The sequence below is a fragment of the Bubalus bubalis genome, chromosome 21 (genome assembly GCF_019923935.1).
Source record: "Bubalus bubalis isolate 160015118507 breed Murrah chromosome 21, NDDB_SH_1, whole genome shotgun sequence".
NCBI classification, from domain to species: domain Eukaryota; kingdom Metazoa; phylum Chordata; class Mammalia; order Artiodactyla; family Bovidae; genus Bubalus; species Bubalus bubalis.
This window is the reverse complement of record NC_059177.1, coordinates 59255133-59282879: the sequence shown is the minus strand read 5'-3', so window position 1 is coordinate 59282879 and position 27747 is coordinate 59255133. Positions and strand designations below refer to the sequence as shown.

General features: G+C 66.7%; 1 protein-coding gene across 3 annotated transcripts in view; it reads left to right on the top strand.

The window, feature by feature from the left end:
* Positions 1-26927, top strand: part of EEFSEC (eukaryotic elongation factor, selenocysteine-tRNA specific) — a 110702-nt gene extending 83775 nt beyond the window's left edge. Inside the window, exons 5-8 of one of the 3 annotated variants that reach the window (XR_006547486.1) lie at positions 9169-9825; positions 14022-14178; positions 16103-16448; positions 26549-26678. Coding sequence is in view for 2 of the 3 variants with exons in the window: in XM_006078844.4 (XP_006078906.3) it covers positions 9169-9825; positions 14022-14178; positions 26549-26736 (1002 nt within the window). In the remaining variant the exon portion in view is untranslated. Of the gene's footprint in view, positions 1-9168; positions 9826-14021; positions 14179-16102; positions 16449-26548 lie in introns of all 3 variants that reach the window. The other 2 variants (XM_006078844.4, XM_044934063.1) reach the window with 2 other exon arrangements.
* Positions 26928-27747: the final 820 nt, after the last annotated feature.

Genomic DNA, 27747 nt, shown 5'->3' with positions numbered 1-27747 from the left:
CAGGCCCCTGCAAATAAGTCCCTCAGCTGGGCACCGTGGCTTCTCCCTCGAGCCCTGGCCTCCTTGCCGGCCCGGGAGAGCCCTTGGCACACAGTGCCCAGGAGGGAGTGACCGTCGATGCCGGAAGCTCTGGGGTGAGGGGCTTATATCCTGGCGTCTGGCCCCCTCATACCCCGCAGAGGGCCAGGCATACAACGGGCTCTGTGCACGGGGGTCTGGCCTGTGCGCCGCCTGGTCCAGCCGTCCGCGTGCATGGGGACCCCGCTGCCCAGGACCGCGTGAGCCGGGGTGACCAGGGGCCTCGCGGGCCCGCGTTTACAGCCGGCGCTCCGGCAGTGCAGGTGCCGCCCTTGCAGGGGCGTTTTGGGCCAGATCCATGCGGATTCTGTTCCAGCTGGCTTTCGGAGCCACGGGGGCAGATTAAGTGGCTCGCTCTCTGGCTTTCGGTTTCTAGGGAACCAGGTCTGGGACAGGCAGACGGCGGGTTCCCTGAGCCCCCGTCAGGCGCCCTTCACCCCTTGCTGCTCCAGCCGTGCCCCCCTTGCCCTCTCACCCAGGACACAGAAGGACGCACCCGCTCTCAGCAAGGCCCAGTGGGAGCGCCAGGGCCGCCCTGCCTCCCCGGCTGGACGGGGCCCGGGACCGCCCGGCGCACAGCAGAGTGGCTGGCATTGCTGCTCCAGGCTGTCTGGCCCCTGCCTGTGGGCCACAGACCCCCGGAGCCTGCCCTGCCGGTGCCTGCACAGCCCCCACTCTCGCCTGGCCTGGGAGAGGCGTTGTTTATCCCCACTTCACAGATGAAAACACCGAGGCCGCAGCGGGGACGTGATGTGCCCCAGCCCCGCGTCCTGCCAGGCTCTGAGCCTCGGCCTGCCTGCGTCAAAGCCCCTGCTCGCTCCGCTGCTCAAGGCGAGTCCCCTGGGCTGACTCACACCTTTCCCGCCTCGGTGACACGTTTCCACACTCGGGGCCCATCAGCCCGCTGCCCAGGCGCCCGGTCCCAACCCGTCCATGACCCCTGCCCCATGGCTCCAGCTCCTGACCCTCGAGGCCGCGGCATCTGCCAGCGGGAAGGGGCCGCTGCCGGTGCCGGCTGCGTCGCCGGGGACAGCAGGCTTCAGGAGGCTCTCCTGTAATCTCTCTATCCACACGGCCCTCATTTTAATTTGCAAAATTGAACCCAGATCGAGAGCGGTAAAGCCAGAGGACGGTAAATATTCATGCCTCAGTGAGCGAGGGTGGCTCCATGGCCGTCGTGAGATTGGGAGAATTACCTTGGGGATTATGTATATTCATGGGCCGATCTTTATTTGCGATATAACATGACTCCCGTTGGCCTGTGTGTTACCCAGTCTACCCCAAACAGACTTTGTGCAAAGCTCCCGCCCTTAAGCTCCTGGAAGTCCTCTCGAGTGGATCAGCCTCTCCCCGCTTCCTAGGAGACAGGCGGGAATAATCGCCCCGCACCCAGCCGGGGGCGGCCACGCATCCTTCTGTGTCCGCTCCGCAGGGCGTGGTGCGGTTCTCGCGTGTAGGCTGCAGCCGAGGAGACGAGTTCTGTTCCCACGGCCGTCTCGCTGCCCCCCCACCCCCACCCCGGGCTGCAGGACCAGGCCTGGCCTGTGCTGCATGCCCCAAGCTGGGGAAGTGCTCACAGGTGACCACCCAGGGAGGCCAGTCGACGGCGGCCTGCCGCACGGGGCATCCAGCTCTGTTGGTGCAGCTGCTCGGGAGCACCCACGGGGGACCGGGCGGAGCCAGGCCTGGGCAAGGTGTCTGGATGCTGCAGGTCTCTCCTAGGCGGCTCAGAGCCAGGCAGGGTCAGCCGGCCACGGCCCACCGCCTGCTCTCAGACATAAAGCTTTTCATGCTACGATGGCAGAGCTGAGCAGCTGCAACGGAGCCCGTGGGGCCTGGGAGCCCGACGTGGTGGCCGTCTGGCCTTCTGCAGAGACGTTTGCGGCCCCCGGTCCTTCAGCTTTGGAGGACACGGGCCCTGGAGCCCCGTGTCGGGCTCAGCCCTGGCCTTCACGCGCTCTTGCGGCTCCATCGTCACAGCGGCCCCGATGGAGCTGGGCCGCACGTCTCCTTTCTGCTGATGGCACAGTACTAACAGTTGTCGTGTCCGCGGCCCACCTTCACCAGACCGTTCTAGCTTTTGATGCAGTGTGAATGGCTCCGCACGGATTACCTGGGGTAATCCCCCCACTGCCCGGGGAGGCAGGTGCATTTTCCCTCTGAGGAAGCGGAGAGGGCAAGCCCCGTGTGCAGCGTCATGCGCCGGCTCGAGGGATCTGCCGCGGGAAGCCTGGCCGCAGAGCCTGCGGTGCTGGGCCCTTGCCCTCAAGTGCAAGTTCATGTGGCAGCTTCACCCCCAGTGCCGCGCCAGCCTCCTCCTGTGGGCAGGACACACGGGCTCCCGTGTCCTCCGGGAGGCCTGGCCCAGAGCTTCCCCGCAGGGTCTGCATCCCAGCCCACCACTGCTGTCGGGGAGGCCTTGGGCCCCGTCTGCCCCCTCTCCACGGGGGTCGTGGTGAGACCGACGACTCCTCAGGCCTGTGTGAGGGCTGAGTGGGCTGGTGTAGGTGAGCTTGTTGGAACACTGCCCAGAGTATACAGTAGGTGCTCCCTGAACGGCAGCAGTGGCGGGGGAGGTGACGAGGTCCCCAGGCGTCTGAGCGGCTCGTTGGTTAGCACGTCAGCAGAGGGTCTGCAGACCACGAGCTGCGGGCCAGAGGCCGGAGTGGACCTAGGCCGTTGGTCTGGAGCCACGGAGAGCCGCGCTGGGCCCCCGAGGCCACGGGCGTGGAGGCGGCTGGGGTCCACCTGCCGCCGCCTTGATCACCACCTCACCTGCGCTGGGCCTCTAGTGCGTCCCAGGCTCCCCTACGCCCAGCCGGCCCCTCGATGGGACACGCCACCCGACTCACCACCCCACCCGGGGCGCTCACGAGCTTGGCTTTCTCTGCTCCAAGTTCTAGCTTTCCGGGTTTAATCTTCGTCCATCTCACCTGCAGCCGCTGCGCTCCTCAGATAGCGTGACAGGGTCCCTCGCAGCCCCACCAGCAGGTGGGCGTGTCGGCTGTCTGCACTGGGAACCTTCCATGTCTGAGAGCCCTCTCCAGATTTCCAGGCAGACCCTAGTCAGCCCAGGGTTCACCGGTGCCTCGGGAGATCTCTCGGGTGTGGAAGAGACTCTGCCGGCCGAAGCTGAGCCTCTTCTTCGGCCCACGGCTCCCTGGGTCCTCGGCGTCCTCCCCACGGACGGCTTCTCACAGGCCAGGCTCAGCAGGGCCTGGGCGCCTTCGCACACTGCGGCCGGTTCGCCGGCTCTGGCTGGAGTTCCGAGCTTGGCCTGGTGTCAGGAGCAGGCGAGTGCCCCTGACCTTTGTCACCTGCGGCCCTGGAGCCTGCACGGCTGCCGGATGTAGTTCTCTGTGGCCGGGCGTTCTGGGTGACTGCCCCCATGGGCCAGGGACTGGCAGGCCATGGCCAGCGGTCAGTTTCCCTCAGTGGCAGTTTCCAAGAGGGCAGTTAAAGCCAAACCTTATTTTTATTTTAAAATATGGACCAAAATAAGGACCAAACATGGACCTATTATGGCATCGAACACAAAAATTTCTATGAACCTTAAAACTTAGAAGTGGTTCTGTGCCCCCAGCAGCTGGCATCCTGTACCTGCCCCCCTCTGCCATCTCCTGGGACTGCTGGGCTCTGGAGCCCATGGGCTGGCAGGCTCCCCCGGCACTGTGAGCCCCGCAGCTTGCCCTGAGGGGCCCGGGAGGGAGAGGTTGTGCTTTCATTTCTGAGACTCCCCAGGTCTTGTCCGAGTGGGCTCATCCTTTGAAACCCCGTCGCATGCCCAGGACCCAGGCCACCGGGTTGGTTCTCCACAGCCTGAGTGTGGCCGTGTCCCTGCTTGGGACGCTTCTCCAGGCTGAGCCCCCCGGGTCAGAGCTGGCCTCCTTGGCTCACCTCCCAAGGATTCCTTACCCCCCAAAAAGCCCGAGGATGTCGTTAAAAACAATTAAAGCCCCAGTTGTATGGAAAACAGGAGAATCAGACATCATTGTAATTCAATTTAAACTTTTATGGGATGACAAATGCGTGCAGGGTGGCTGGGAGGAGGAGCATGGAGCTTCCTGGCAGGCCCCTTGTCACTTTTACGGTTTTCCATTGTTGCCTGACTGGGTGGCTAAGAACCTGGGTGAGTCTGTGAGGTCGCAGTGGAGGGGCGGGGCCTCTGGTGGGCCCCGCGGTAGGAAACCTGATCCCCCCCTTCCGCCCCACTGGTGCCCACCACGAGACAGCAGCAGGAGGGGCCAGCAGGCAGCAGGATGGCACGGCCTGCCATGGACAGCCACCCGCCCAGCGCAGGCACCCAGAGAGCAGAGCCAGGTGGGCAGGCGCGGCGCCGGCCGTGGGGCCTGACGGCACATCGGTGCTCGCTGCATCCCCAGGACTCTGGGCAGGGCTGAGCTGGGGCGGTGCACACAGGCCCGGGGGTGACCGAGCTCCGGGCACGCAGCCTGGCCGGGCACTTGGGGGCGGGGCGGTGGCTGGAGTAGACAAACGCGCTGGCAGGCAGAGCCCCCCATCAGAGCCTGCACTCGGGTCTGGGGGTGCTTGTGGGTCCCCAGGCTTCTGAAGACAGCCTCCTCCTCTTAAGGGGCTTGTCTCGTTCCTGAGCAGGGGCCCCTGAGAGGAACGTCTCCTCGCTCTCCTCCCTGGGGGCAGCTGGCTTTGGCTGAGGCCCCCGGGGATGTCTGCATGGAGCAGAGCCCAGCGCTGGGCAGCAGCACAGCCTCTCGGGACAAGGCCAGGTGGGAGGGGCCAGGCCAGCGCTGCCAGGCCCGGTTCCTGGTGGTGCCAGTGCCCAGGGGCAGGGGCCGGGGCACCGAGCCAGGACAGGGAGGGGCCGGCCTGACCTCCTGTGATGTCACCTCCCCAGGAGCATGCCTGGGAGGCCGCTGGGCCTGGCCATCCGCTGTGGGGAGGAGCTTTGCCCCTTTGCCTCGGGGTGAAGTGGGGGCAGCAGGGACCCCCGAGGAGCCCCGTCCCGGTGGGCGCCAGCCGGGTGGCAGCCAACAGCCCGCAGTGCCGCATGGAGGCGCTTCCCGGCGCTGCTGGGGGCGAGTGGCCGTGGCGGTGGGCAGTCAGGGGCACTGAGGCAGGCGTGCGCCTCACCACGGGTCAGCATGGCGGTGCTGGGGAGCATGGGGAGGGGCGCAACAGGAAGGGCCCCCGCGGCGGCGTGCCCACGAGTGCGGGCACGGGTAAGAGAAGGAGGGACCGCGGCAGTCAGGAGGAGCAACCTGGACAGACCGTGCGGCCCGGCCGGCTGCTGTGTGAGCCTGCAGGCAGGTGTGCATGCAGAGACGTCGCCCAGCAGGAGCAGACGTCCACCCAGGGCAAGGGGACGAGTTGTCGAGTGGACCAGCGGCACGGCCCTGCCCTGGACGCTCACAGGCGCGTGCGCCTCGCGGGGTGCTCACATGGCTGTGAACGCCCGTGGTGGGACACGTGAAGACTCCGTGGAGGTTTCTGCAGGGCGGCAGGGCCACGGTCAGGCCTCGGGGCCTTCAGCCCCACACTGAGGCCAACGACGAGTGGCAACTCAGACGGGCCAGTCCCAGGAGGGAGCACAGGCCGTGGGCACCTCACTTGACCCCGCAGCTTTCTGAATGGTTCGTTCCTCTGAATACAAGTGGGTGGGGACTGACCCCCGGGACGCATCCGCTGCCCCCCAAGCCCAGGCCGCCCTCTCCCCAGCGGCGTCCCCACAGCCCAGGCTGCCCTCTGCCCAGCGGCATCCCCACAGCCCAGGCCGCCCTCTGCCCAGCGGCGTCCCCACAGCCCAGGCTGCCCTCTGCCCAGCGGCGTCCCCACGGCCCAGGCCGCCCTCTGCCCAGCGGCGTCCCAAGTTTGGCTTGTTGTGCGGTTAATGCACTGGGTGGGGATGTCTTATCTGTGCCCAGCCCAGCTCAGAGAAGAGGGAGAAATAAGAGCAGCCAAATTGAAACCTTATTAAACCAAATTGGTCAGGTCTGATGGAGCCAAACCTAGACGGATCTTTGAAAGCTGATTTCATTTTTCCCTCCGGTCTGAGCCTCTCTGGATTGCAGTAACTGATCCTGCTGTAAGCTTGTTAGTGTCAACCTTGTGCGTCTCTTCTCCTCTCCCGACTTACATTTCATTAAGCGCTGATGCAGTCTCAGGGCCCTGACCCTCGCCTTTGGCACAGCCAGGAGCTTCCAGGCTCATTAGTGGACGGAAACGGGTAACAGGTCCAATCTCATTACGGCCGGTGCCGTTATTACAGCAACCTCTGCCCGTCGGAAGCGCGGCTCAGCCCCCTTCTCTCAGCATCTGGTGATCCTGGGGGCTGTCCTCGCGTGTGGTGTGGTGGCTCTGGCTTCTCTGTGTCCTACGCTGCAGAAACAGCACTCCCAGAGAGCTGGGTCAAGGGCTGCGGTGCTCGTGGACGCTGGTGGGGCTGACGCGTGTGGGGTGACGGGAGAGGGGCTTCCAGAGGGCACAGGCCTCACCCCCAGGCCTCAATCCCAGATCTGTGAAGTGCGGTCACCGAAGCCATCTGGGTGTGGTTGGGTGAGCAGCGAGGACCAGCTTGTCAATCGACGAGTGTCCTGTGGACGCCATGTCTCTCCTCTGCCCTCGCCGCCACTGGCCGGGTGTCCGATCCTGCAGGCTGGTGCTGTGCAGGGCAGACGCACGCCTCGGGACCCCGCCTAGGCCCCCTTCCCTGCCGATGTTCAGTGGCCTTAGAAAGCGCCCCAGTCACTGTGAGCCCAGCCTTCCGCCGAGGGCCGCAGACGCCGGAAAGCACGGCGCGGAGGCTCAGAAGCCAGAGAGAGCCCCTGAGTGCGCGGGGCCAGGCCGACAGGCATCTGTCTGCTCTCCCACTAGCCCATCCCAGACCCCACCGGGCGAGGGCCTGTCCCGCTGGGGCCCTGCTGGCCAGAGCGGGGCGCTGAGGGGCTCTGAGGGGCCAGGTCTGAAGTCTACTGGGCTGGCCATCAGGAGGCACCACTGACCTCCGCTGGGGCGGGGGAGGTGGCTGGGCCCTGCCTCCAGCTTCAGAGCCTTCTTCCTGGATTCATGGTGGGGGTGTCCACCCTGCGGTCCCCGGCGCCACCCCAGGTCGGCTGGTCGGGTGGTCAGGGGACAGGCCAAGGGCCAGGCCTGCCTCGAGGTCCCGGAGCTGATCAGCCCAAGTCTCAGCCTGTTTGCCTTGTGACCTTGGAGACATCAAAAACCTCTGTTTTCTCATCCATAAAATTGAATGTAAAAATATTGACCTGCCTCGTAGGGTTTTATGAAGAGTAACTGACCCGGAGGATGGTAAAGCTTGTTTATTACTCAGAAAGGGCCACACTGCTCAGCAGGCGTGAGCTTGAGTTTGAAAAGCGTTGGCTTGTGTGATGGTATTCTCCTCCTCCTGCCAGCTCCCCTGCCCCTGCCGCCCCCGTCTCGTCTCTGGCCATCACTCGTCACACCGGTCCTTCGCATGTTGGGGCGCTTCCCCCGTGGAGGCTCAGGTGCCCCACACACGGCGCGGCAGGCACGCTGCAGGGACAGGACCCTGCGGAGGGCGGTGAGCATGCAGGGCTGGGGAGCAGGCCCGCAGCGCGGCCGGGGTGAGGGCCCCATGCGCCGGGCAGGGCTGGTGTCAGGTGACGCTCCGCGGTCACTCGGTCACCCCGCGCCACATTCCTGGAAGGCCGCGTCCCGGCGCCCGCGCGGACCGTGCAGGGTGCCTCTCTCTGATTGATTTTGACGGTGGCTTTTGACACCGCTCCTCTCACTTTCTCTGCCCCCTGACCTCCTGGTTAGGTGGTTAATGGTCTTTAAACAAACACTGGGGTTTCAGGCTCCACTGGGAAGGACCAGGCTCCTTCCGCCCAGCCCCCCTCCACGGGGAGGAAACGGGGGTTCCACACCCCGACCTCGTAGACTGGGCGCCCGCAACCTAGCAGCCGGCGCTGCCTTCCGTCAAGGGTGTCGGCGGGGGGCCGGCGCTGCCTTCCGTCGAGGGTGTCCGTGGCGGGTTTCTGCTCCTGTGTTGCTCTAAGCAGAGGTCCTCTGATGGTCTTGTCACCCCGATGTCGGTCTCTGCACACGTGTTGCTCGCGCTGTGTATGTTTGTGGGGCCTTTTCTGCGCCTGCTCCTAATTTAGCCGCCTTGGGCACAGAAGTGTGCTGCTGGGGTGGGCGTGTGAAGGTTTGGGAACAAATAAGATCTGTCTCCCCTGGTGGCTTCCAGCTGCGCCCCACTCCTCACCACCGCTGCAGCCCCCCACCGCCTCCACACCTCCAGGCACCCTGGTTGTGAGTGGACTTTCCCTGGCCCCCGCACAGCTGGCTGTTGTGATCAGGGTGTCAGCTCAGACACAGCCTCCGCAGAGGTCTTCCCTGACCTCTGCCCCAACACAGCCAGACTCCCCCAGCCCCCAGCCGGGGCCCCAGCATCATGCTGAGGTGTCTCCTCTAAGCAGGGCATGAACGATGCGCAGACTGTGGGCGTGTCAGTCACACGTACCTCCACACGCAGCCCCGTGCGTCTGTTCCACTCATGCTAATGGGCGTCCTGCGGAAGTGCCTGCAGGGCTGTTTCTGGATGCTGCGTTCTTTGTGGACACAGCTGGCCCTGTCCCCACACCTGGAACAGCGCCTGGCATGCAGCGGCCCCGGGGCCCGTGTGTCTGGCTCTGCCCGGCGACGCCCGCAGGCTGGCAGCGGGCGGGTCTGAGCGGGCAGGGGCAGCACAGCAGGCAGCGTGGCCGGGAGGCGCTGGGGCAGTGCTCTGCCCACGGGGGTCTGGGCAGCCGTGTTTGTCCTGCACTTTCGAGGCAGCCAGGCAAGGCCAGGCAGGCGGGGCATGATGGGAAAGCAAGGCTAGGCTGAGGGCTGGGGAAGAAAGTGCAGGATGGAGCCTGGGTGGGAGGGGGCCGAGAGGGGCCCGTGGTGCAGTGGTCAGGCTGCAGTGACCACCGCCCACAGCCAGGCCCGGGCGCCCCATGGACCTGCTCTGTGCAGGGGCATCTGATCGGGAACCCGTGGCCGCTGGCAGCCCTGGGACACAGACCTCTCCGCCTGGGCCCCCGCCCCCAGGTGCAGACCCTGAGCCCGCTCTCTTGTTCCGCCCAGGTGGTGAGGAAAGTGAAGTCCATGCAGGTGTTCCACACGCCCGTCGGCTCCGCTGTGCAGGGGGACCGGCTTGCCATCTGTGTCACGCAGTTTGACCCGAAGCTGCTGGAGCGCGGCCTGGTGTGCGCCCCCGAGTCCCTGCACACGGTCCACGCGGCCCTCATCTCCGTGGAGAAGATCCCCTACTTCCGGGGGCCCCTGCAGACCAAGGCCAAGTTCCACATCACCGTGGGCCACGAGACGGTCATGGGCCGGGTGAAGTTCTTCAGCCCCGCCCCCGACAGCCTCGACCGCGAGCCCGTGCTGGACTCCTTCGACTTCTCCCGCGAGTACCTCTTCCAGGAGCAGTACCTGTGCCCGGGCCCGGACCCGGCCGCGGCCGACGCTGCTGAGGCTGATGAGAAGGTGGGCCAGGCCTCGGCAGGCCGCTGCCCCCGGCAACAGTGGGCCCTGGTGGAGTTTGAGAAGCCCGTCACCTGCCCGCGGCTGTGCCTGGTGATCGGCTCCAGGCTGGACGCCGACATCCATGCCAACACGTGCCGGCTGGCCTTCCACGGCGTCCTGCTGCACGGGCTGGAAGACAGAAACTACACGGAGAGCACCCTGCCTGCGCTGCGGGTGTACAAGCTGAAGCAGAAGCACGGCGTCGTGGAGCGGGTGAGCATGCCTTCCTGCCTGCAGTCCTCAGATGGGAGCTGCGTCCACATCCTCTGGCTCGGCCGGTCAGAGCCAGGCCAGCACACGAGCGGGCCCTGCAGCTGCCTGGCCCAGCTGGTCAGCGCGGGCGGGCGGCTCCTTGGGCGGCCCCCGACCGTCAGCTGTCCCCGCAGCCCCACCTGGGAGCCCCCACCCGCTGGGCCCTGAGCGGACGTGCGTGCGGTCCTCCCTGTCCCTGTGGCTCCCTAGCGTCGAGTCCGGGGGTCAGGGATGGAGGTGGTGGTCCTGGGACCAACCGGTGTCCGCAGGCTCAGAGCCGCCCGCTGAGAAGCCAGCGCCAGGAACTCGGACACCCGTGGGGCCTGCCTGAGGCCCCACAGGCGCCGCGGTCCTGACCCCCAAGCGGTGGAGCAGGGTTGGCCATCCTGTGCAGCTCTGAGTGTGTGTAGATGTGGGTGACGGGCGGGGTGTGCAGGGACTGCGGGTGGGTATGCAGGGCCCTGGAGCCCATGACTGCAGGCCGCGTGGCCTCGCCTCTGACCCCCTGTGCCTCGTCCTCTGCTGGCCCCCTGCCCTGACCCCCAGGGGCCTCTGCGCACACTGCCCTGGGTGCTCCACGCTGGAAGGCGTGGTGTTATCTTCACCCTGGCCGCCTGCAGATGAGTTTCAGTGAGAGTTGGCACACCCACGAGTTGGCGAGTCTCTTTCCCTCAGTTCCCTTGCTGGAGAAGCAGGGGCTGTGCACCCCAGCCCTCAGGGCCGCAGGCAGGGGGGCCGCCGTGTGGGCAGGGCCGGCCCCAAGCGCCAGGCCCCATCTGCTCTCCTGGACTTCCCTCCTGGCGCAGTTGCCTGGGTCCCCAGCTGGCACCTCTCTCTCTGCCGTGCTGGGGTCAGCCTGGGTGTGCCGGCCCCCCTGGGCCTGGCCCCCACTGGCGCCGGACGGGCAGGGCCTGCGGGCTGGGCAGAGGAGCCTGTGGCATCGGCCCAACCAAATGTGGACGCGCAGACGCCACCGGGCACGCTGGCCGGCTTTGAAGTCTAGGCGGCTCTGCCGCGGCTCCTGGCTCGCCCCGCTCCAGTGCTGATGGGTCACTAATTGTGCCCGGGGCCCCGGGGAGCACGCCAGCCCGGGCGCAGGCGGCCTGAGACTGCCTCCGGCCAGCGCGGGCTCTTGGCTGTCCGGCAGCGCTGCCCGCGGTCCCCCGGGCCCCACCCGGACTCAGGCCACTCAGGGAAATCGAGACTCTTCTGGAGCCGCAGCCGAGCAGACCCTGCCTTGGGGAGATCAGATGGCCGCCCGCGAGTGCTGGCCCCGCCCAGCACCCAGGTCTCTCCTGCCTTCCCCACGGAATCTGATAGCCCGTGCCTGTTGGCCCCCCTTTGAAAATGGCTTTTTCTGTATAGACAGAGGGCCAGGGCGGCTGGCCATGGTGGAAAGTGCTGGGTCTGGATCCGATGCCCCGAGCAGGTGCTGGCCTGGCCCAGCTGTGGACCAGTCCCCCCGCCCCCAGCCCAGAAGCTGTGGGCTCTCTAATGGAGCTGGTGGAAAGCCGGTGAGGCCATGCGTGGGAGGGCCTGGCCCGTGTGAGGTGCCCGCAGTGCCCACCCACCATTCATCCCGGAACACGGTGCTTTGGTGCCCCTTCATTGGCACCAGAGGAGCTTCGCCCACGTTGGCACCCAGGGATGGGGACAGTCAGGGAGGCAGGGGCCGTGAGTCAGGGCCGTGGACACCGGGCCTGTCCCTGCAGGTCGGCGCCCTGGGTGCTGGTCAGGCCTTGGTCTTGAGGAGTGGGCCTGGGCGCCCTGTTAGTGGGCGTTCGGGCTGGAGCCAAGCCCCGAGGCCTCTGGAAGTTGCCCGACAGAGTGAGGTGACTTGCGGGCCAGTCTCCACCCCTGGGTTTGCCCAGGGGGCTTATGTGGGGTCAGTCACCCCCAGAGACCGTGTGTCTTCCTTACAACCACCTTGCAGGTGACACGCGTGTCCTGTGCCCCCAGGATGGGGTGCTGAGACTGGGGAGGGGCCAGGCCGCCCCGCCCAGCGCTGGGGGAGGCGCAGTTGTGGCAGCGTGCTCCTTAAGCCAGAAAGGACGAGCCTGGATGCCTTTGTCTGGGGACCTGGGTGTTGCCGGTCCTGGCGGCTTCGAGGGCCCACTGGCGGCAGAGGTCTCCCCCGGGGGCCCTCCCAGTGCACGTTCTCTGCGGGCTGGGCGCCTCGCCCTCCTGGCCCCAGGCGCCCGCGCCCGCAGCCCCCGCTTCCCCCAGCTTCAGCTTCTGCCGGCCGAGGTCTTGGCCCCTGGGCGGTTGTCTTCCTCCTAGGTCTCCCTTTTTCTCACTGACACCAGTACTCCCTCCTGACAGTAGCCCTTCTGGAAGAAGCCCCCGAGGCTCAGCAAAGCCTCGGGCACAGGCTGCAGGGCTGGGGGAGGCGGACCAGGCCCCCTTCCAGTGGCACCCCTGTCCCGGCGCCCGTCCTCCGGTTGGAGTTAGGACAGTCGCCTCAGGACTTGGGCAAGTCCCAAGCCGCGCCGCGGAGCCAGCCGGAGACAGACACATGTGTGACGACGTAACTAGGTGCGCCGCCGGCCGAGTCCCACTCGGGGGCCGGGGCGGAGGGGCTGCACCGGGCGGACCCCATGCAAGGCTCACGGCACTCGAGGACTGGCCCATGGCCATGGGGCCGGCCGGCCAGGTGGGTCCTTCGTGGACGCCGCGGCCCCTCGGCCCATCTCACTGCCCAAGCTCAGCGCGGTCCACGCCCGACGTCCCGGGGTGGGCTCATGGGGAAGCCGGCCTCCCCGTGGGACGTGCTGGTGTCTGATCCCCGAGGGCTCTGCTGAGGCTGGGAGCCTGTGGAGACAAGCCTGAGCGCCGCCCGCAGGAGGCCTCGCCCTCTGACCCCAGGGGTCACTGAACGCCAGCCCCGCGGCAGAGGTTTGCGGGGACCCACGGCCGCACCCGTCACTGCTGGAGTCTGTGTTCTGGGTGTAGGGGGCGCCCTGGCCCCTCCTGGCTCCCCGGCGGGCGTCTGTCCCCGCTGTCCCCCCGCTCCCACATTGGCAAGCGACTCGGACCCTGTCCCTGAGCTCGGGAAAACCCTTGCAGACAAGGGCCTGCGGGTCCGTGGGGCTCTGAGGGCCTCGCTGCTCCGGCCAGCGGCCTCAGCAGTGATGCCGAGCTCAGGACTGGCTCCCAGGGCGGGGGACGCCCACGGCTGGTCCAGACCCATGGGTCCATTTGGCTGTCGTCCTGGCCCTGCTGGCTGACCGGGCCCCCCACAAGGCTGGGACAGGGCTTCCGCGGGGGTGCAGCTGGGGGCCTGTGGAGGTGACAGGCACCCTCGCCCTCTGAGGCTGGTGACGCCTGCTCACCTGGACTCCCCAGTTCTGGGGCTCAGAGCAGCTGCTCCATGCAGTCCACATGCAGCAGGCCCGGGGCACCCTCACACAGCCTTGCTGGCTGCCACGCAGAGGGCAGGGCCATGCCTGCGAGTGTGGAGGGCACGGAGCAGTTCCCACGGGGGCGAGGCTGACGGCTCTCCACGTGGCCTGTGTCCCGTCTGCCCGTCACCGGGAGGGGGTGCGCACGTGCCTGGTATCTGGCTGATGAATCTAGGCGGGGAGGGTGTGTTTTTTGCAAGGTTTTCAGGGTAAGTGGGGCAGTTTCTGCTCTTCAGAGCAACCCATCCGGGTCCTTGGCCAAACATCTTGGCCTCGTGGGCAGAAGTGCGATGTTCCTGAGCCTGGCTTGCGGGGACCCAGGAGGAGGTCCCCGCTGACTGCACGCCTGCCTCCGCATGCTGCCCAGGCAGTGCCCAGGGCCCGGAGAGCAGGAGGAGGCCTCCCTGGCACTCTGAGGCCTGGTAGAGCTGGTGCTTACACACACGCGTGCACAGCCCCTTTGCCCGCTCTCTGCAGAGGCCGTGGAGTGGGGCTGGCAGGGGGCCTGGGTGTGGGAGGTTGCCGAAGTGCGGGCGGGGCGGGCTTGGGAGTGGACGCACCCCCTCGGCCTTCCTGAAGAGCTGTCGGCTCCAGGGCCGGCGGGCGGGATGGCTGTGGGCTCCCGTCACCTCTGTGTATCCCTGCGGGTGGTGGATAGGAGGGCTGGTCATCAGCAGTGACGCGGGCTGACTGCCCGTGCGTGTGGCAGCCAGCCTTCCCCCAGCGCTGACGCTGTCCCCGGGCGGGTGGGCACAGGTGCTGGACGACCACAGCGTGATTGGCCGCTCGCTGTTCAAGAAGGAAACCAACATCCAGCTGTTCGTGGGGCTCAGGGTGCAGCTGTCCACCGGCGAGCTGGGGGTCATCGACAGCGCCTTCGGACAGAGCGGCAAGTTCAAGGTCTACGTCCCTGGTGAGTGCAGCGGTTTCCTCCTGCTCGCGGGAGCTGTCCCCTGCCAGCCTCTGCCCCCACTGCCCTGTGCCCAAGAGCCAGCGGGTCCCGGAGACGGCAGCTGTGGGCACCGCGTCTGGGCTGAGCGTGCGGGGCATGGAACCGCTCAGACTGGCAGCTCGGGGGGCACGCAGCTGCCTGGGGTTGGAGTTGCCGCCCCGTTCCTGCCTCCCGCTGGCTCTGAGGCGGGCCTGGTCCCCGTGGGGCTGCAGCGTGCGCCTGCTGCCTGGGGTCCTGCTTCGCCAGCCGGTGGCCACGGTCGCGGCAGCTACAGCGGAGGATGGGCCTCCCGCGGCTCTGCAGGCCGGGAAGGAGGCCAGGGAGTCCTCTGGGTGTCCCGCCCCACCCCAGGCGTGCTGGCCCTCTCACCTGGGACCGCACGGCCCACGGGGCCAGGCCGGATATCAGAGGCCGAGCTGCAGGTGAGAGCGAGAGGCAGGGACTGCAGTGGCCAGGGAACTCAGGCCCGGGAGTCAGGCTTCATCTGATGCACTTTATGTAGAATTTCCTGATGAAAACCTAGAACAGTCTGAACTACAGGAAGCCTGTCCCTGGGCTGTGTTTGTCCATCACAACCCGTGACTCCTACTTGAGCCTCAGGACGGACGTGGGGGCGTCAGGGTCACGCGTCCACACTGAGCTGTAGTATGGGACCAGCGCCTTGTGGAGCCGTGGACACTGCCCTCCGAGACCTCAAAGCTGGACAGGCTCGCGGGATGGCCCCTCCCCATGACACCCGAGGAGCTTCCCCCAAAGTCTGGGGCCTCAAGGTTGAATGGCCCGCGTTGACAAAACTGCCCCTTCCAAAGGGCCGCCTCTGTCTAGAAGGCCCAGAAGGTCGAGGCCCTCCCTGCGAGACAGCTTGGGGACCCGCTGGGTGGAGGGTGGAGAGGGTGGGGGACATGGCCGGTGGTGACGAGGGTCCCCCCGGTCCACCTCCGTGTTGCTGGCACCCAGTAACCCTCCCCGCATTCCAGGTCGTGCCTCCAAGGGACCCGGAGCCTGGCCGTGGGGCAGCGCCCGGGGGTGGCCGCCACGGGTGCAGGGGTCCCGGAGCACCACAGGGCCAGCCCAGGGTCAGGGGCAGGGCTCGACTGGATGCACAGGTCTAAGCATCCCACGGATGACGGTCTGAGAAGGCAGAGGGACGGGGGAAGGCGGAGGCCGCCGCGGCACAGATGAGCACGCACAGGAGAAGTGGAAACTCACGTTGGTGTCGGGGGCGGGCCTGGCGTCCTGGTCTTGGTGTGGTCGTGGCCCCCCAGGCTTCACACAACAGCCTTTGGGCTGCGCCGGCCCTCTAAGGTCGAAATGAAACTGTTGTCTTTCCTGTAAGATGTGCCCTCCACACGCACACCACCCCAGACACCGAGTCCCACCCGTGTACGCTGCCTGGAACGGATTCTCGGGCACCCTCAGGAACCTGTGCTTGGGACACCCCCTGAGGGGCGCCCGCCCCCGGGGCCACGCCAGCCTTCCCTGAGACGCCATGGGCTGTGCTTGGGACACCCCCTGAGGGGCGCCCGCCCCCGGGGCCACGCCAGCCTTTCCTGAGACACCGTGGGCTGTGCTTGGGACACCCCCTGAGGGGCGCCCGCCCCCGGGGCCACGCCAGCCTTTCCTGAGACACTGTGGGCTAGGCGTGTGCAGGCTCTGCAGCCCTGCTTGCCCAGGAGGCAGGAACAGGGCTCCTGCAGAGAGCAAGGGCCTGCAGTCTACCAGACCCGCCTGAAATCCTGGCTGGAATTTTATCCTCCTGAGCCTCAGTTTCCTCATCTGTAAGATGGGTCTTTTGTGAGGGCTTTTTTCTTCCCAACTTTTTAAAATAACTTGATCCATAGGGAAAAGCGGAAAGAAAAGTGTACTGAACACTCATGTTCCTCAGATTTCACACCTGTTGGCACCGCGTCACGCTTGCTGTGCATGTGCTGAGCCGTGCAGAGGAGGCACAGCAACCCCCGCGTGCCCGCTCACACCCCTGAGGATGGCGTCTCCCCACAGCCACCCTCACCTGGAAGGGCCCTTCCGGGGAGGAGGACCCAGCAGGACCGGGCCCAGCCCCGAGCGTCACGTCCCCGGAGGAGCCCCGCGCGGGGCCGTGGCCGGAGCAGGCAGGAGCAGCGTGGCTGACATCTGACATCACCTTTGAAAGTACTCGGAACATGAAGTTGCACGTAGCACATGCTCCCGACCGCGTGAAAGGGAAGTCTTGCAGAGAAAAGAAAGAAAAAGTGAGTGAGAGCGTGGCACTGACAGGCTGCGCGAGGCTTCTGTCCTCTTTAGCTTTCTCCAGCACGCGGTCTTCACTGAACGGGCCTGGCGGGTGCGTCCGTGACTCTGGGCCGAAGACATGGAGACCAGCTCAGACCCCTGCACTGAGCCTGGACCTGGGCCGTCCTCAGCCACAGCTCCAGGGTCACGGGGGCCCCAAAGTCACGGGAGGCAGCCCCTGCCGCCCCCAGGCCCCACCATCTAGAGGCCAGGGAGGCAGTGAGGTTCACGGGCTCCTCCTGCCTGGAAGGATGAGTCACCCTTCGCTGGACTGCAGACGGCTTGGACCCGAGGGCAGGGCCCATGTGGGCCCCGAGCCCCAGCTCTGGGGCCGCGCTGTCAGGGAAGGCAGGCGGGCTGCCCCTGGACGGTGGGTGGCGCAGGGGGCTGGGGGCTCGGTGAGAGCCTTGGGAGGGAAGTGGGCTCACTCCAGGGGGGCCCCTGTGCGTGTTTGAGCAGAGGTGGTCAGGGTCTGCGGTGTGTGGGGGTGGTGCTGCAGGGAGCCTGCACACTCCTCGGGGAGCCTCACCTGGGCCCAAAGTAGCTGCGTCAAGGCAGCAATCCTGAGGTGCGGGGACCCCCCAGGAGGATCCCCGGGCGGTCAGCAGCCTCCCACCGGGTCCTGTCCCCAGCCGGCCGAGGACACTCCATAAAGCAGCTTGGCAGAGAGAAAGGAGGGCTGCAGAGAAGTGAGGGCGAGAGCTGAGGCTTCAGAAAATCCCTGTAAAGTGAAAACAAACCGTCCGTCTCTCCCTGGCGTCTCACCAGACAGGCCTGTGGGGACGGCCGTGCAGAGGCCTGGTCCCGAGCCGGCCCCACGCCGCCCTCTCCGGAGCATCCTGACCGGGGGGGGACGTGTCACTGAGCGCTGGGAGCCCTTGGGGTGCGTCTTCCCCCCAGAAGAATGGCCCGCCTCGTCCCTCTTTGGCCAGTGAAGCACTTCTAAGCGATTGTAAAAATTATATGAACCCCATCGAAGAACTGTTACAACAATGTTTATACCCAGTATTTGAAACAAAGACAATGATATTATAAATAATTGTAGATGATGAAGATAGGCAAGAAAAAATAACATCATTAAAAGAATTTTACAAGACGGACCGTTCACAGAGATGGATGGAGTAACACAATACAGTAAAAATATCTGCAGTAACATGAACACGGCCCCGCGGACAGAAACCATCTGCTGGCCTCTCACCCGGCCGGGCCCCCGGTCATCCCCGCGGGCCGCGCCAGGGTTCCCTGTGCCCCGGGGGCCTATGCCCAGCAGGCCGGGGCCGCTTGGGAGGCCATCCAGCAGCGCGAGAGCCGGGGCTGAGGGCTGTCCTCTCCCGGTCCTGCCACCGGCCAAGGCCAGCCCGTCCGTGTACCCACGGCACCCGATGCTTCCTCGATGCAGAGCTGTGTCTCTGGGGTCGGGGGCGAGTCCATGGCCTCTGGGTGCCTCAGGCAGTGTGCGGTAGCAGAGCCGCAGGCCCGGGCAGCAGCCCGCTCCCTCCTCGTCCACAGTGGACAGACAGCCCCCAGCAGAGCCGCAGGCCCGGGCGGCAGCCCGCTCCCTCCTCGTCCACAGCGGGCGGACGGCCCCCAGCAGAGCGCAGCCCTGCACCCCTTTCGCCTTTAACCAATGTTTGATGTTCTTAAAAAAAAGGTTTTTTTTAACCGTGGAAAAACTTTGGCCACAGAGAAGAGAAGAGACTCCCCCGAAACCAGCGAGATGCTTGAGCCCTGCCCCCGCCCCGACCGGGAGCCCCCCCCCCCCCGCCATGCGCCCCTGTGCCGCCTCCGGTGGCCGTGCCCCTGGCACAGGCAGCATTGCCAAGGTTTCTGTGGCTCCGGCCTGGGCCTCGCGGGTGGGACCCACATGATGCTGCATCCCCGGGGGGTCCTCGCCAACCCGCCCGCCCGCCACCCATCTGAGCACAAGTGGGCGTTTCCCGGGGGGCCCTGCGGCCAGCTGGCCTGGTCCCCACCTCGTGGAGGATGCGGTTGGTGGGCTCTGGAGCCGCGCAGCTCAGCCCTAAGTGTCAGGCTCTGTGGGAAGACCAGGGCAAGGGGCAAAGGGACACCCCAGCGTTCAAGCGGAGACTGGGCTGCTGTTAGCTGTGCCCCATCTCTGCCGCCAGCCCCTTCCTGTCTATAACGGGGCTCAGAGCACCTTGGATCCTGGGGTGGGAGGAATGCGGGGCTCTCGTGGGGAAGCGCCGTCTCCACGCGAGCCGGCCCGTGATTCAGGGGTCAGCTCCAAGCAGAGGGGTCAGCGGGGCCTCAGTCCAAGAGCTCAGGATGGAGCTGCCACCAGAGCTGGGTGCGGCTGCTGTGGGCACCCCTAGCCACATCCCCTAAGGCCCGGCCCTGCACCCATCTCTTCCCCTGACCAGGCTCCTGGCCCCCGCTTCCCGGACCTGAAGAACAAGCCTGGCAGCCTTTGGCCTCCTGGTGGCCCTGGGCTGACCTTGAGGGAACCGTCCTCCCCACAGCCCACTGTGGGTCTGGGCCTTGCCTGCCAAGGGCAGAGCCTGCAGCCACCGGCGAGCCCACGGCTCTGGAGGAGGGCGCAAGCCTGACCGCTGCCCAGACCCTGGCTCAGGGCCCCTCCCCGCAGCCCCAGGCCCAGCGGAGCCCCAGCCGGCAGGAGCGGTGCGGGCTGCAGCACCAGGTGTGTCTGAGCCTGTGCGTCGCCCGTGTGTGCCCGTGTGAGTCCACGCTCCTGTGTGTGTCTGTGCCCGTGAGTGTGAGTCTGCCCTTGTGAGTGTGAGTCTGTGCCCATGTGAGTGTGTCTGTGCCCGTGAGTGTGAGTCTGCCCATGTGAGTGTGAGTCTGTGCCCGTGTGAGTGTGTCTGTGCCTGTGAGTGTGAGTCTGCCCTTGTGAGTGTGAGTCTGTGCCCGTGTGTGTGTGTCTGTGCCCGTGAGTGTGAGTCTGTGCCCGTGTGAGTGTGTCTGTGCCCGTGAGTGTGAGTCTGCCCATGTGAGTGTGAGTCTGCCCGTGTGAGTGTGTCTGTGCCCGTGAGTGCACTCGTGTGGTGGTGTTTTTTCATAGAAGGGGGGTGACTGAGAGGCCAGCTTCCTGACAGGGCAGTTGTAAAACATTCATAAAACTTTTATTGGACTTGCCACCCTTCCAGATAAATATTTTTCGATTTTATGGGCTTGTTTTAGGGCCCTAAGCTTAATCGTGGCTTTGTAGCTGCTTTAAAAAAAAATTAATTATTGTTTTGGCAAAGGGAGCCCCCGCCCCCACCCCAGCAAAGGCGGCAGCTCTCTGAGCTCACGAATTCCTGCCTGTCAACTCTTGCCCTCTCCCTGCGTGCCCTCGCGGCGTGCCGGGGTGAGCCTGGACGCGGAGGACAGCGGGAGAGGAAGACTCACTCCAGTCCCCACTGCCGCCCCGGCCTTGTGGGAGGGCGGGCGGTCCGGCCCACGGGAGGACGGGCTCGGGGTCCCGCTGGGCACCTGCCGCCCCCGTGGAGCCGCCTGCCGGGCTGACACGTGTGGGTTTGCACAGCCCCTGGCTCCTTCCTGCCCCTCGCGGGCCGAGCTGTGCCCCATTGCCCCCCAGAGCTCAGAGTGCTGCCGAGCGCTGTGCGGCAGCTCCGTCCTCCCCACGGTGGCGATAGGCGTGTGCCCTAGAGGGGTCCACACACGCTGTGTGCATGCCAAGGGCAGAGCCCGGCTCCGTATGCGGTCACGCGTGCCCGGTGGGCCCCAGCGGGGCTGATGGGGTGTGCCCGTCCATACTCCATGCTTTGTGCTGGACGCGGCCCTGAGTGCTCTGTGTCCCGTGAGCTCCCGTGGGCCTCGTAGTTCAGAGATGCCGTGGAGGCTGTCTCGTGCTCCCGGGCCGCCATTTTTCCTTCCTGTCTCTGCTGAGGACACGAGCCCCAGGAAGGAGCCCCAGATGCCTGTGTCTGTGCACAGACGGGGCCACTGCGCCCGCGCAGGCTGGGGGCCTTCTTGGAGGCGGTGGCACCGCGCTTCGCTTGAAGGGGGTGGGGGGCGGCCTGGGGAGGGCTGTCCCAGGCGGAAGCGCCCAGAATACGGGGGTCGAGGGGACGCTGGGTGTGGCGTGGGCCACCTTCTGGGGGCAGGATTGGAGGTGACTGAGGGTCCTGGCTCCAGGAGGAAGGGCTGACCCAGGCTGGGGGGGCGGAGAGAGGGACAAAGATCAGGCCAGATGCGGTGGCTGAGCAGGTGACGTGAGGGCGGGGGAGCCAGGACGCGCTGAGGGCCAGGCGTCACTGCGCCGTGCCAGGCGCCCGGGGTCAGGGACCCTCGCGGCCACAAGGCCGATGGCTGTCAGAGCCATGCCGTGGGGACGCAGTGACCGTGCCACCAGCCTTGGAGGGCACGCTGGGGCGCCCCCAACACCTGCCTCCCCTGGGCCTGCGAGAGCCAGCCACGGAGGGTGGACCCCAGAGCCCCTGTGTCTGGGCAGGAGTGTGGAGGGACCCAGCTGTCACCCCCGAGCCCCTGTGGCAGTCCGGACTGCAGCCCACCTGCCCGCGTTGGAGCCGAGGCCGATACGTGATCAGACCGCCACCCTTGGGCCCTGGAGCCGACCGCCCCAGCCTCTGTTGCCCCTTCGTTACCCCGGATGAGGCTTTTTCCCGACTCGTAAAAATGACAGTTTTAATACGTGGAATTTTTTTTTTTTTTTAAGAAAACCAATATGAAGAAGACTTTTATTGTCAATAAGCTCTACCTTTTAAACCAGTTATCATAGTTTCTGCTTTAGGTATTTTAATTGAAGATTAACTGCCGTTAGAGAGTGTATGCATTTAGGGAGGGAGTGAGTGTCTGGAGGATTCAGATTCAGCTTTCTTGCCGATGGGGACTGTGTCGGTGGGGCCACCGGGTCCCAGGCCCGCACCCACCAGCCTCGGGGGGCTGTGGGTGGAGGAGGCCCCGCAGGAGGGTCAGTGACCAGCGTGGGCTCCTGGAGGCAGGGCCGGCGGGTGTGTACCCCTAGCTGGCTCGTCCCGACCCAGGAGCCCCCCACTCAGAGCCGGGGGGAGGCCAGCGCGTGGCCGCCAGGAGCTGCCCAGGCCTCCGCAGCAGTGGCCCTGCCTCTGGGGCCTGCTGTTGGAGGCGTGTGTGCACAGCGTGTGCGCGTGTGTGTTCTCTGCAGACCAGCCTGCTCTAGGACTTGTGTGTGTGTCGGCGGGGTGGGGGTGCTGGGCGGGGGTAAGAGGGGCTGTGCAGGGTGGGGGGCGAGGAGGAGGCCTGGCAGGAGTGAAGCCGTGGGTGCGGGCACACAGGTGTGTAGGAGACGCTGGCAAGGCCGGGCTGGAGAGCTTGGACGCCGGCCCAAGGAGCGGCTGAGGATTGCTGAGAGGGGCGCGTGGGTCTTTGTTCTGGAAGGATCTTTGGCTGCCGACCCATGGGCAGATCAGAGAGGGAGCTGGCCCGAGAGCCTGGAGGCTCCTGCCAGGAGGCTGGTCCCAGGCCTGCTCTGCCCGCACTGGGGCACCCACCACCGCTGCAGGGTCGAGGCCCGCCGGGGGTTCCAGGCCGAAGCCCGGGAACAGCCCTGTCACGCCTGCCCTGGCCAAGAGCAGCGGGAGCCGACGCTGGTGCTGCGGGGTCCCCGGGCGCCCAGCAGCCCCGCACCGGCTGTGCCCCCGTTGCACGCGACCTCGGGTGCCTCTGCCCAGGCCACCCCCGCGACCCACCCTCTGTCTGATGCTCGCAGCCAAGTCATTTCCTACTTCAGAATGGTTTTCTTTTTCACCTTAAAACAAAGTCCTTCCTTCCGCACGGCACCCTGCTTTCCCTCCCCACACACCCCTGGTCGCCAAAGCCTTAGCTACATTGTAATTTCAATTTACACAGTGTGGGGAAGATTTCTGCAAAGGGTCCTTTTTTGTTTTTGAAGAATTCATCATTGCTGCTAAGAAGCTTAATATAAATTAAAGGAGGAATTAGGCAACATTAAGACATCAAAATAGGGGTGCAGACGCCCACTGCCTCGCCTCCGCCCATTAAAGGGCCGTGAGGACCCATGGAGCGCAGGAGCCTCAGACGGGCCCGTTGCCGCTGCCGCCTCTCAGATTCCCTTTGTTGTAGGGACGGCGGAGCACACGTCTGATAAAAGCCTAATCACCTTATCTTTTTAAAGCAAATTGCATCTTTGTTTACATACGGGGTCCATAGCAGGACGGGGAAGGAGGGAAACTGGGCCCCCTCTGCCCAGCCCGCCAAGCTCGAGGCTGGGAGCATGTGAGCAGCCTGGCCTCCTGGAGGAGGCGTTCCATCCAAAGTCACCATCCCCCGAGTTCTGCAGGAGGGGAGTCAGGGTGCCAGTCCTCAGGCGGCCCTGCCCGCCCGCCCAGCGCCGAGCTCGCTCCTCCCATGCTCCACCACCCATCTGGCTGCCCGTCCTCCTTGGCCCCGGCCAGCCTGGGCCCAGTCTAAGCTGCCTCAGCCACATCCGCCCCGTTCTGAGTGGGGCTCTGGCTGAACTCACGGTCCCCGTGTCCCTCTGAGCTCCCCAGCCCCCGTCACCCCACGATGCGACTTCCACAAAGCGACCCCCACCCCCGGCCTGCCACAGCGTCTCAGCTCTGCCCAGAGCTGCTTGCCCCGGGAATGGCTGGACTTGGGCCGGCCAAGGGGGGCCACTGCGGGGGCCGTTGACCCGAGCCTTTTGCAGGGCTCCGTTCCCACTGGAGGGTGCGGGCCGCCCACCCGCGTGGAGGCCCCTCGCCCAGGCTGGCCCCTGACATGAAAGCCACTCCAGCAGCTGGAGGCAGTTTGGCGGCTTTGATGGCCGTGTCGGGGCGGCACCCGCCGCCCGGCCTTGGGAAACAGCACGGCTACATTCTTCCCTGATTACTGAGCCCGGCCTGGCCAGCGGCCTCCAGCCCATTGTGCCTTTGTGTGGGGCTGGCGCTCGGTGAGAAAGGCCAGCCCGGCCCTGGGAGAGTGTCCCCAGGGGGAGCCGCGGGGAGCAGCGTCGCCCCCAGGGTCACGCCCACCGCCCCCAGGCCACTGGACGGGGGTGGGGCAGGCCGCTGGGCTCCGAGAGTCCCCAGGTTTAGGGAGAAGGGGCAGAGATGCCTGAGCCTGGGTTCAGGCGCTACAAGCGCCTGGAGCCTGGCGGCCCACCCTCCTGCCCCTGCCAGCCGGGTCACGGGCGGGCCACTTGCCCAGTAGGTGGCGTTTCCCGCTGGGTGGCCCCCGGTCTGTTGCCCTGAGCACCCAGGCGGGACCTCACCCACCCTCTGGTTTCATCCGACACGCCCTCCTGCACCCACAGGCCAGACCCCCGTCCCCGCCCTCGCCCCTGACCGGCCGCTGGGGAGCTCCTGCCCGGGGGGTTCTGGGAGGCCCCAGCAGCCTGGCTGGGACGGTGGCTGAGGAGGAGTCAGCAGAGAGGGCAGGGCATGTGGCCAGACGCGGCGCCCTTGGTGTCGTGGCCGCGGGGCCACACTCAGGACCCAAGATGCAAAGGAGGGGAGAGGCGCCGTCACCCACGCGGAGGTCCACATGGCGGCCCCCGGTCAGCAGTCGCCCAGGGCAGTGGCCCCAGGGTGGCAGGCGGTGGGAAGGGCCACCAGAATTCAGCCTTGGCGGCTGAGACGCTCCCTGTCTGCCCGCAAGCCCGACTCGGGGGGCACCTTGCGGACACGGAGCCCGCGGTCCCCCCAGAGCCTTGGCTCCACAGCCCTACCAGCATGGGGCCAGACGCTTGCTGTCCCCAGGCGTCACACTCCCCCCAGGACCGGATGCTCAGATGCGGCCCTCAGCCCTTCCACGTGGCCGGTGCGCGGCACCAGGCCCCCGGGTCCCCCAAGTCCTTCCCGGGGGGTCCAGCCCACGGCACCGCCCCCGCTGGCCTGCAGGCTGCCCGCCCATCTTGCTGCTGCTTCCTGCCTGCCCCTTCTCAGACCCGAGCTCTGAGAACGTGCCCCCGGCGTCTCCCAGGCCAGGAGCACTGTGCGCAGGCTTCCGGGCGACCACCAACGCCCTGACCTGCCCTCCGTCCACGCCACTGGCCTCTCAGCCGAGGGGAAAGGCCACCATGAAACAAGGCGGCTCCCAGTAGCGTTGCCAGGAACCCCAACAGCCAGCTGCCCCAGCAGACGCTCTCTGCTGGTCGGCGTGCTGGGCTCGTGTCCAGGCCGCCCCGTAACGGAGCAGAGGGCAGCAAGAGACTCTGCATCCTCGCCAGCGCCTGGTAGACTCCCGGCTCTGCTGCTCCGGGCGACGCGAGGTGTGTGGGTAACAAGAGCCCTCGCAGCGAGATGACCGGCAGATTGGGGCACGCCTGTCTCCCCGCCGGACGCCGATCCCAGGAGCCCCCTGCCTCTGCAGCCGTCAGACCTCGCGGCACTAGAGGGCCCAGGCACCCATGCCATCCGCCAGGCTTGGTGCCAGCCCCCGCCCTGCAGGAGGAGCCCGGAGGCAGAGGGCACCTGCCGGCCTGGCGCCTGCGGGAGGGCTGGCCCGGGGCCCTTCCCACGCCCCGCGCCCTGGCCCAGGGCCTGCGGTTCCACAACCCACTGCCCAGCAGGAGCCTGGATCCCCAGGGCAGTGGGCCCTTCGGCCACCCCGTCCCGGAGTCTCGTTGGCTGAGCACCCGGACCCCCGGGCGGTGGAGAGGCGGATGGAGCCCCTTTCCAGGGGCAGGGCCGCCCCGACCGAGTCTGCGGTCACGCCCGTCCCAGATGCCCCAGAGCTGCTCCTCGCACGGGTCCCCTGCTGCGCTGTTTCCCACAGTCTGCCTCGGGTGGACACCCCGCTCCTGGGTGACGGGCTGGGGGCGGCCGCCTGCATTCAGCCCCAGACGTGGCCCAGAGTTCACACACCCACCCAGCCCAGCCCCCTCAGGCCCCGCTCCCCACGGGCATGTGGGGTGGGGGGGGACAGGGGTCTTCCTGGTGTGACGCAGGGCTCCTCTCCTCGGGGAGCCAGCCAGCGCCCGGGCGGGGAGGGGAGGACCTCCCAGGCACCGGCACAGGTGGGGCAGGGGGCGCCCACCCCCACCCTGCAGGCTCCTGACACCCAGCCGGGGGTCTGTGGCTGATGGACCCCTCTGTGTGTGTTAGGAGTGAGTGCCTGTCCTGGGGCACAGCGGCCTGCCGGGACCCTTGCTGCCCAGAGCGGGAGGGCACAGCTCACTTCCACCAGGACCCCCGGCAGGGTTGCGGAGCTCACAGAAGGGGAGTGGCTGGTCCTGGGGTGCCCGCTGGTGCAGGGCTGGCCTGAGCCTCAGCCCATCCCCCCAGGGCTCCCGGGTAGGGTGGCCCCCACTGGAGGCCCACGAAGAGGCTGCCTCCTGCTGCCCCCAGGCAGGCTCCTTGTAAAGACAAATCCTGCAGAAAGGGGCCCTGGCGTTGGGGAGGGCAGGGCATCCGCGCGGAGGAACAGCATCAGCCATCATGAGCGCGCAAGGTCCCAGGACCGGCCGCGGGAACAGAGAGCAGTGGGCAGCAGGCGCCAGCAGGAAGCGAGTTCTGCCGTCGCTCAGCCAGCAGCGGAGACAGTGGGTCTGCACCCGGCCTGGGTGCTGAAAGGAGCCAGGGATCCGTGGGGCCGCCCTACCCTGCCTGGAGTCGGGGGACAGCGTCCGCCAACACCCAGGGAGGGGGCACCAGCCGGAGCTCACCGGCCCCTCCTTCCACCCTCCTACCCTCCGGGGTCCCTGGGCAGAACCGTGATGCCGCCCGCAGACTCACCCCGGGCCGGAGAGCGTCTGGGGTCTCGGGTGAGAGTCAGATTGAGTGCCAGGGGCAGCGAGCCGTTCGCGGCAGGAGAGGACACGGCCAGCAAGCGCGGGGCTGCCCCAGGGGCCTGGGCACAGGGTGGGCACAGGCAGGGAGCTGGGAGCTGGTGGGAGCCTCGCTGAGCCCCAGGCCAGATGGGCTGGTGGCCAGACAAGTGTTGGGGGTGGTGCGGGGGCACAGGAGGGCCGGGCCCGGCCGGTAATTGGGGGGGTCCTGGCTCTATGGGGGAGCGGCGGGCCAGGCCAATGCTGGGGGGTCCGGGCTCCATCTGGGGGGTCACTGCAGAGTCGGGGACCAGATGGAGTGACGGGCTCCTCCTCTGTGCCTCGCAGGTGGCCTGAGCCCCGAGTCCAAGAAGATCCTGACGTCCGCCCTCAAGAAGCGGGGCCGAGCCGGCCGGGGCGAGGCAGCCAAGCCAGAGGAGGCGGAGCAGCCGGAGCCCGCCCAGCCCGTGGGCCTCAGCCTGTCCTTCAAGCGCTACGTCTTCGACGCCCACAAGCGCATGGTCCAGTCTCCCTGAGTGCCCGTCGGCCCCCCAGACCCGGCCAGGCCTCAGTGCCAGACGTGCCTCCGCCTCCGGGTGCTCCCCAGAGGCCCTGGGGGGCTCTGTCCCTGCACCCCCGTGCCTCTCGCCAGAAGAGCCGTCTTGAAAGGCTCCAGGTGTCCCAGGTTGCCCAGTTGGCAGCCACAAATAAATGCCTATGGTGCCCACCTGCTGTGCTGGTCCTCTGCTTTCACGGGTGCCCCCTCCCTCCCAAGGCGAACGTCAGGAACTGCCGAGGCTCCTGATGGGCCTGGGGCCACGGGAGGGACCCAGACTCAGCACCCAGTGGGCTGAGGGTGTCCGTGGAGCGTCAGGCCCTTAGGCAGCCTGGGTGGCCCCGGGTCCCCTGGACCTTGAGGGAGCAGCCACGTCTGGGAGGGCACCTCCCGGAGGAGCACCCATGGGGATTGGAGCTGCAGGGGCCAGGCCAGTGCCACAGGGCAGGAGGCAGGCTGGGGGCTGCCCCCACACACCGGCACCAGGAGCTCCCAGGCTGGGCGCTGAGCCCCGCAGAGCCACTCAGAGACCCGCAGAGGCCCTCAGAGCCCCACAGAGCCCCCTCATGCCCCACAGAGCCCCGCAAAGCCCCTCAGGGCCCCGCAGAGGCCCTCAGAGCCCCCTCAGAATTCCTCAGAACCCCACAGAGCCCCCTCACGCCCCGCAGAGCCCCACAGAGCCCCCTCATGCTCCACAGAGCCCCGCAAAGCCCCACAGGGCCCTGCAGAGGCCCTCAGAGCCCCCTCAGAACTCAGAACCCCGCAAAGCCCCTCAGATCCCCACAGAGCCCCCTAGAGCCCCGCAGATCCCCTGCAGAGCCACTCAGAGACCCGCAGAGCCCAACAGAGCCCCCTCTGAACCCCACAGAGCCCTCAGAGACCAACGGAGCCCCTCAGAGCCCAACAGAGCCCCAGCCTGGCTCCTCTGCCCCCTGCAGCCCAGCCGTCCCTGCAGACGCATCACAGGGCATCGAAGCATTTACAGACGTTT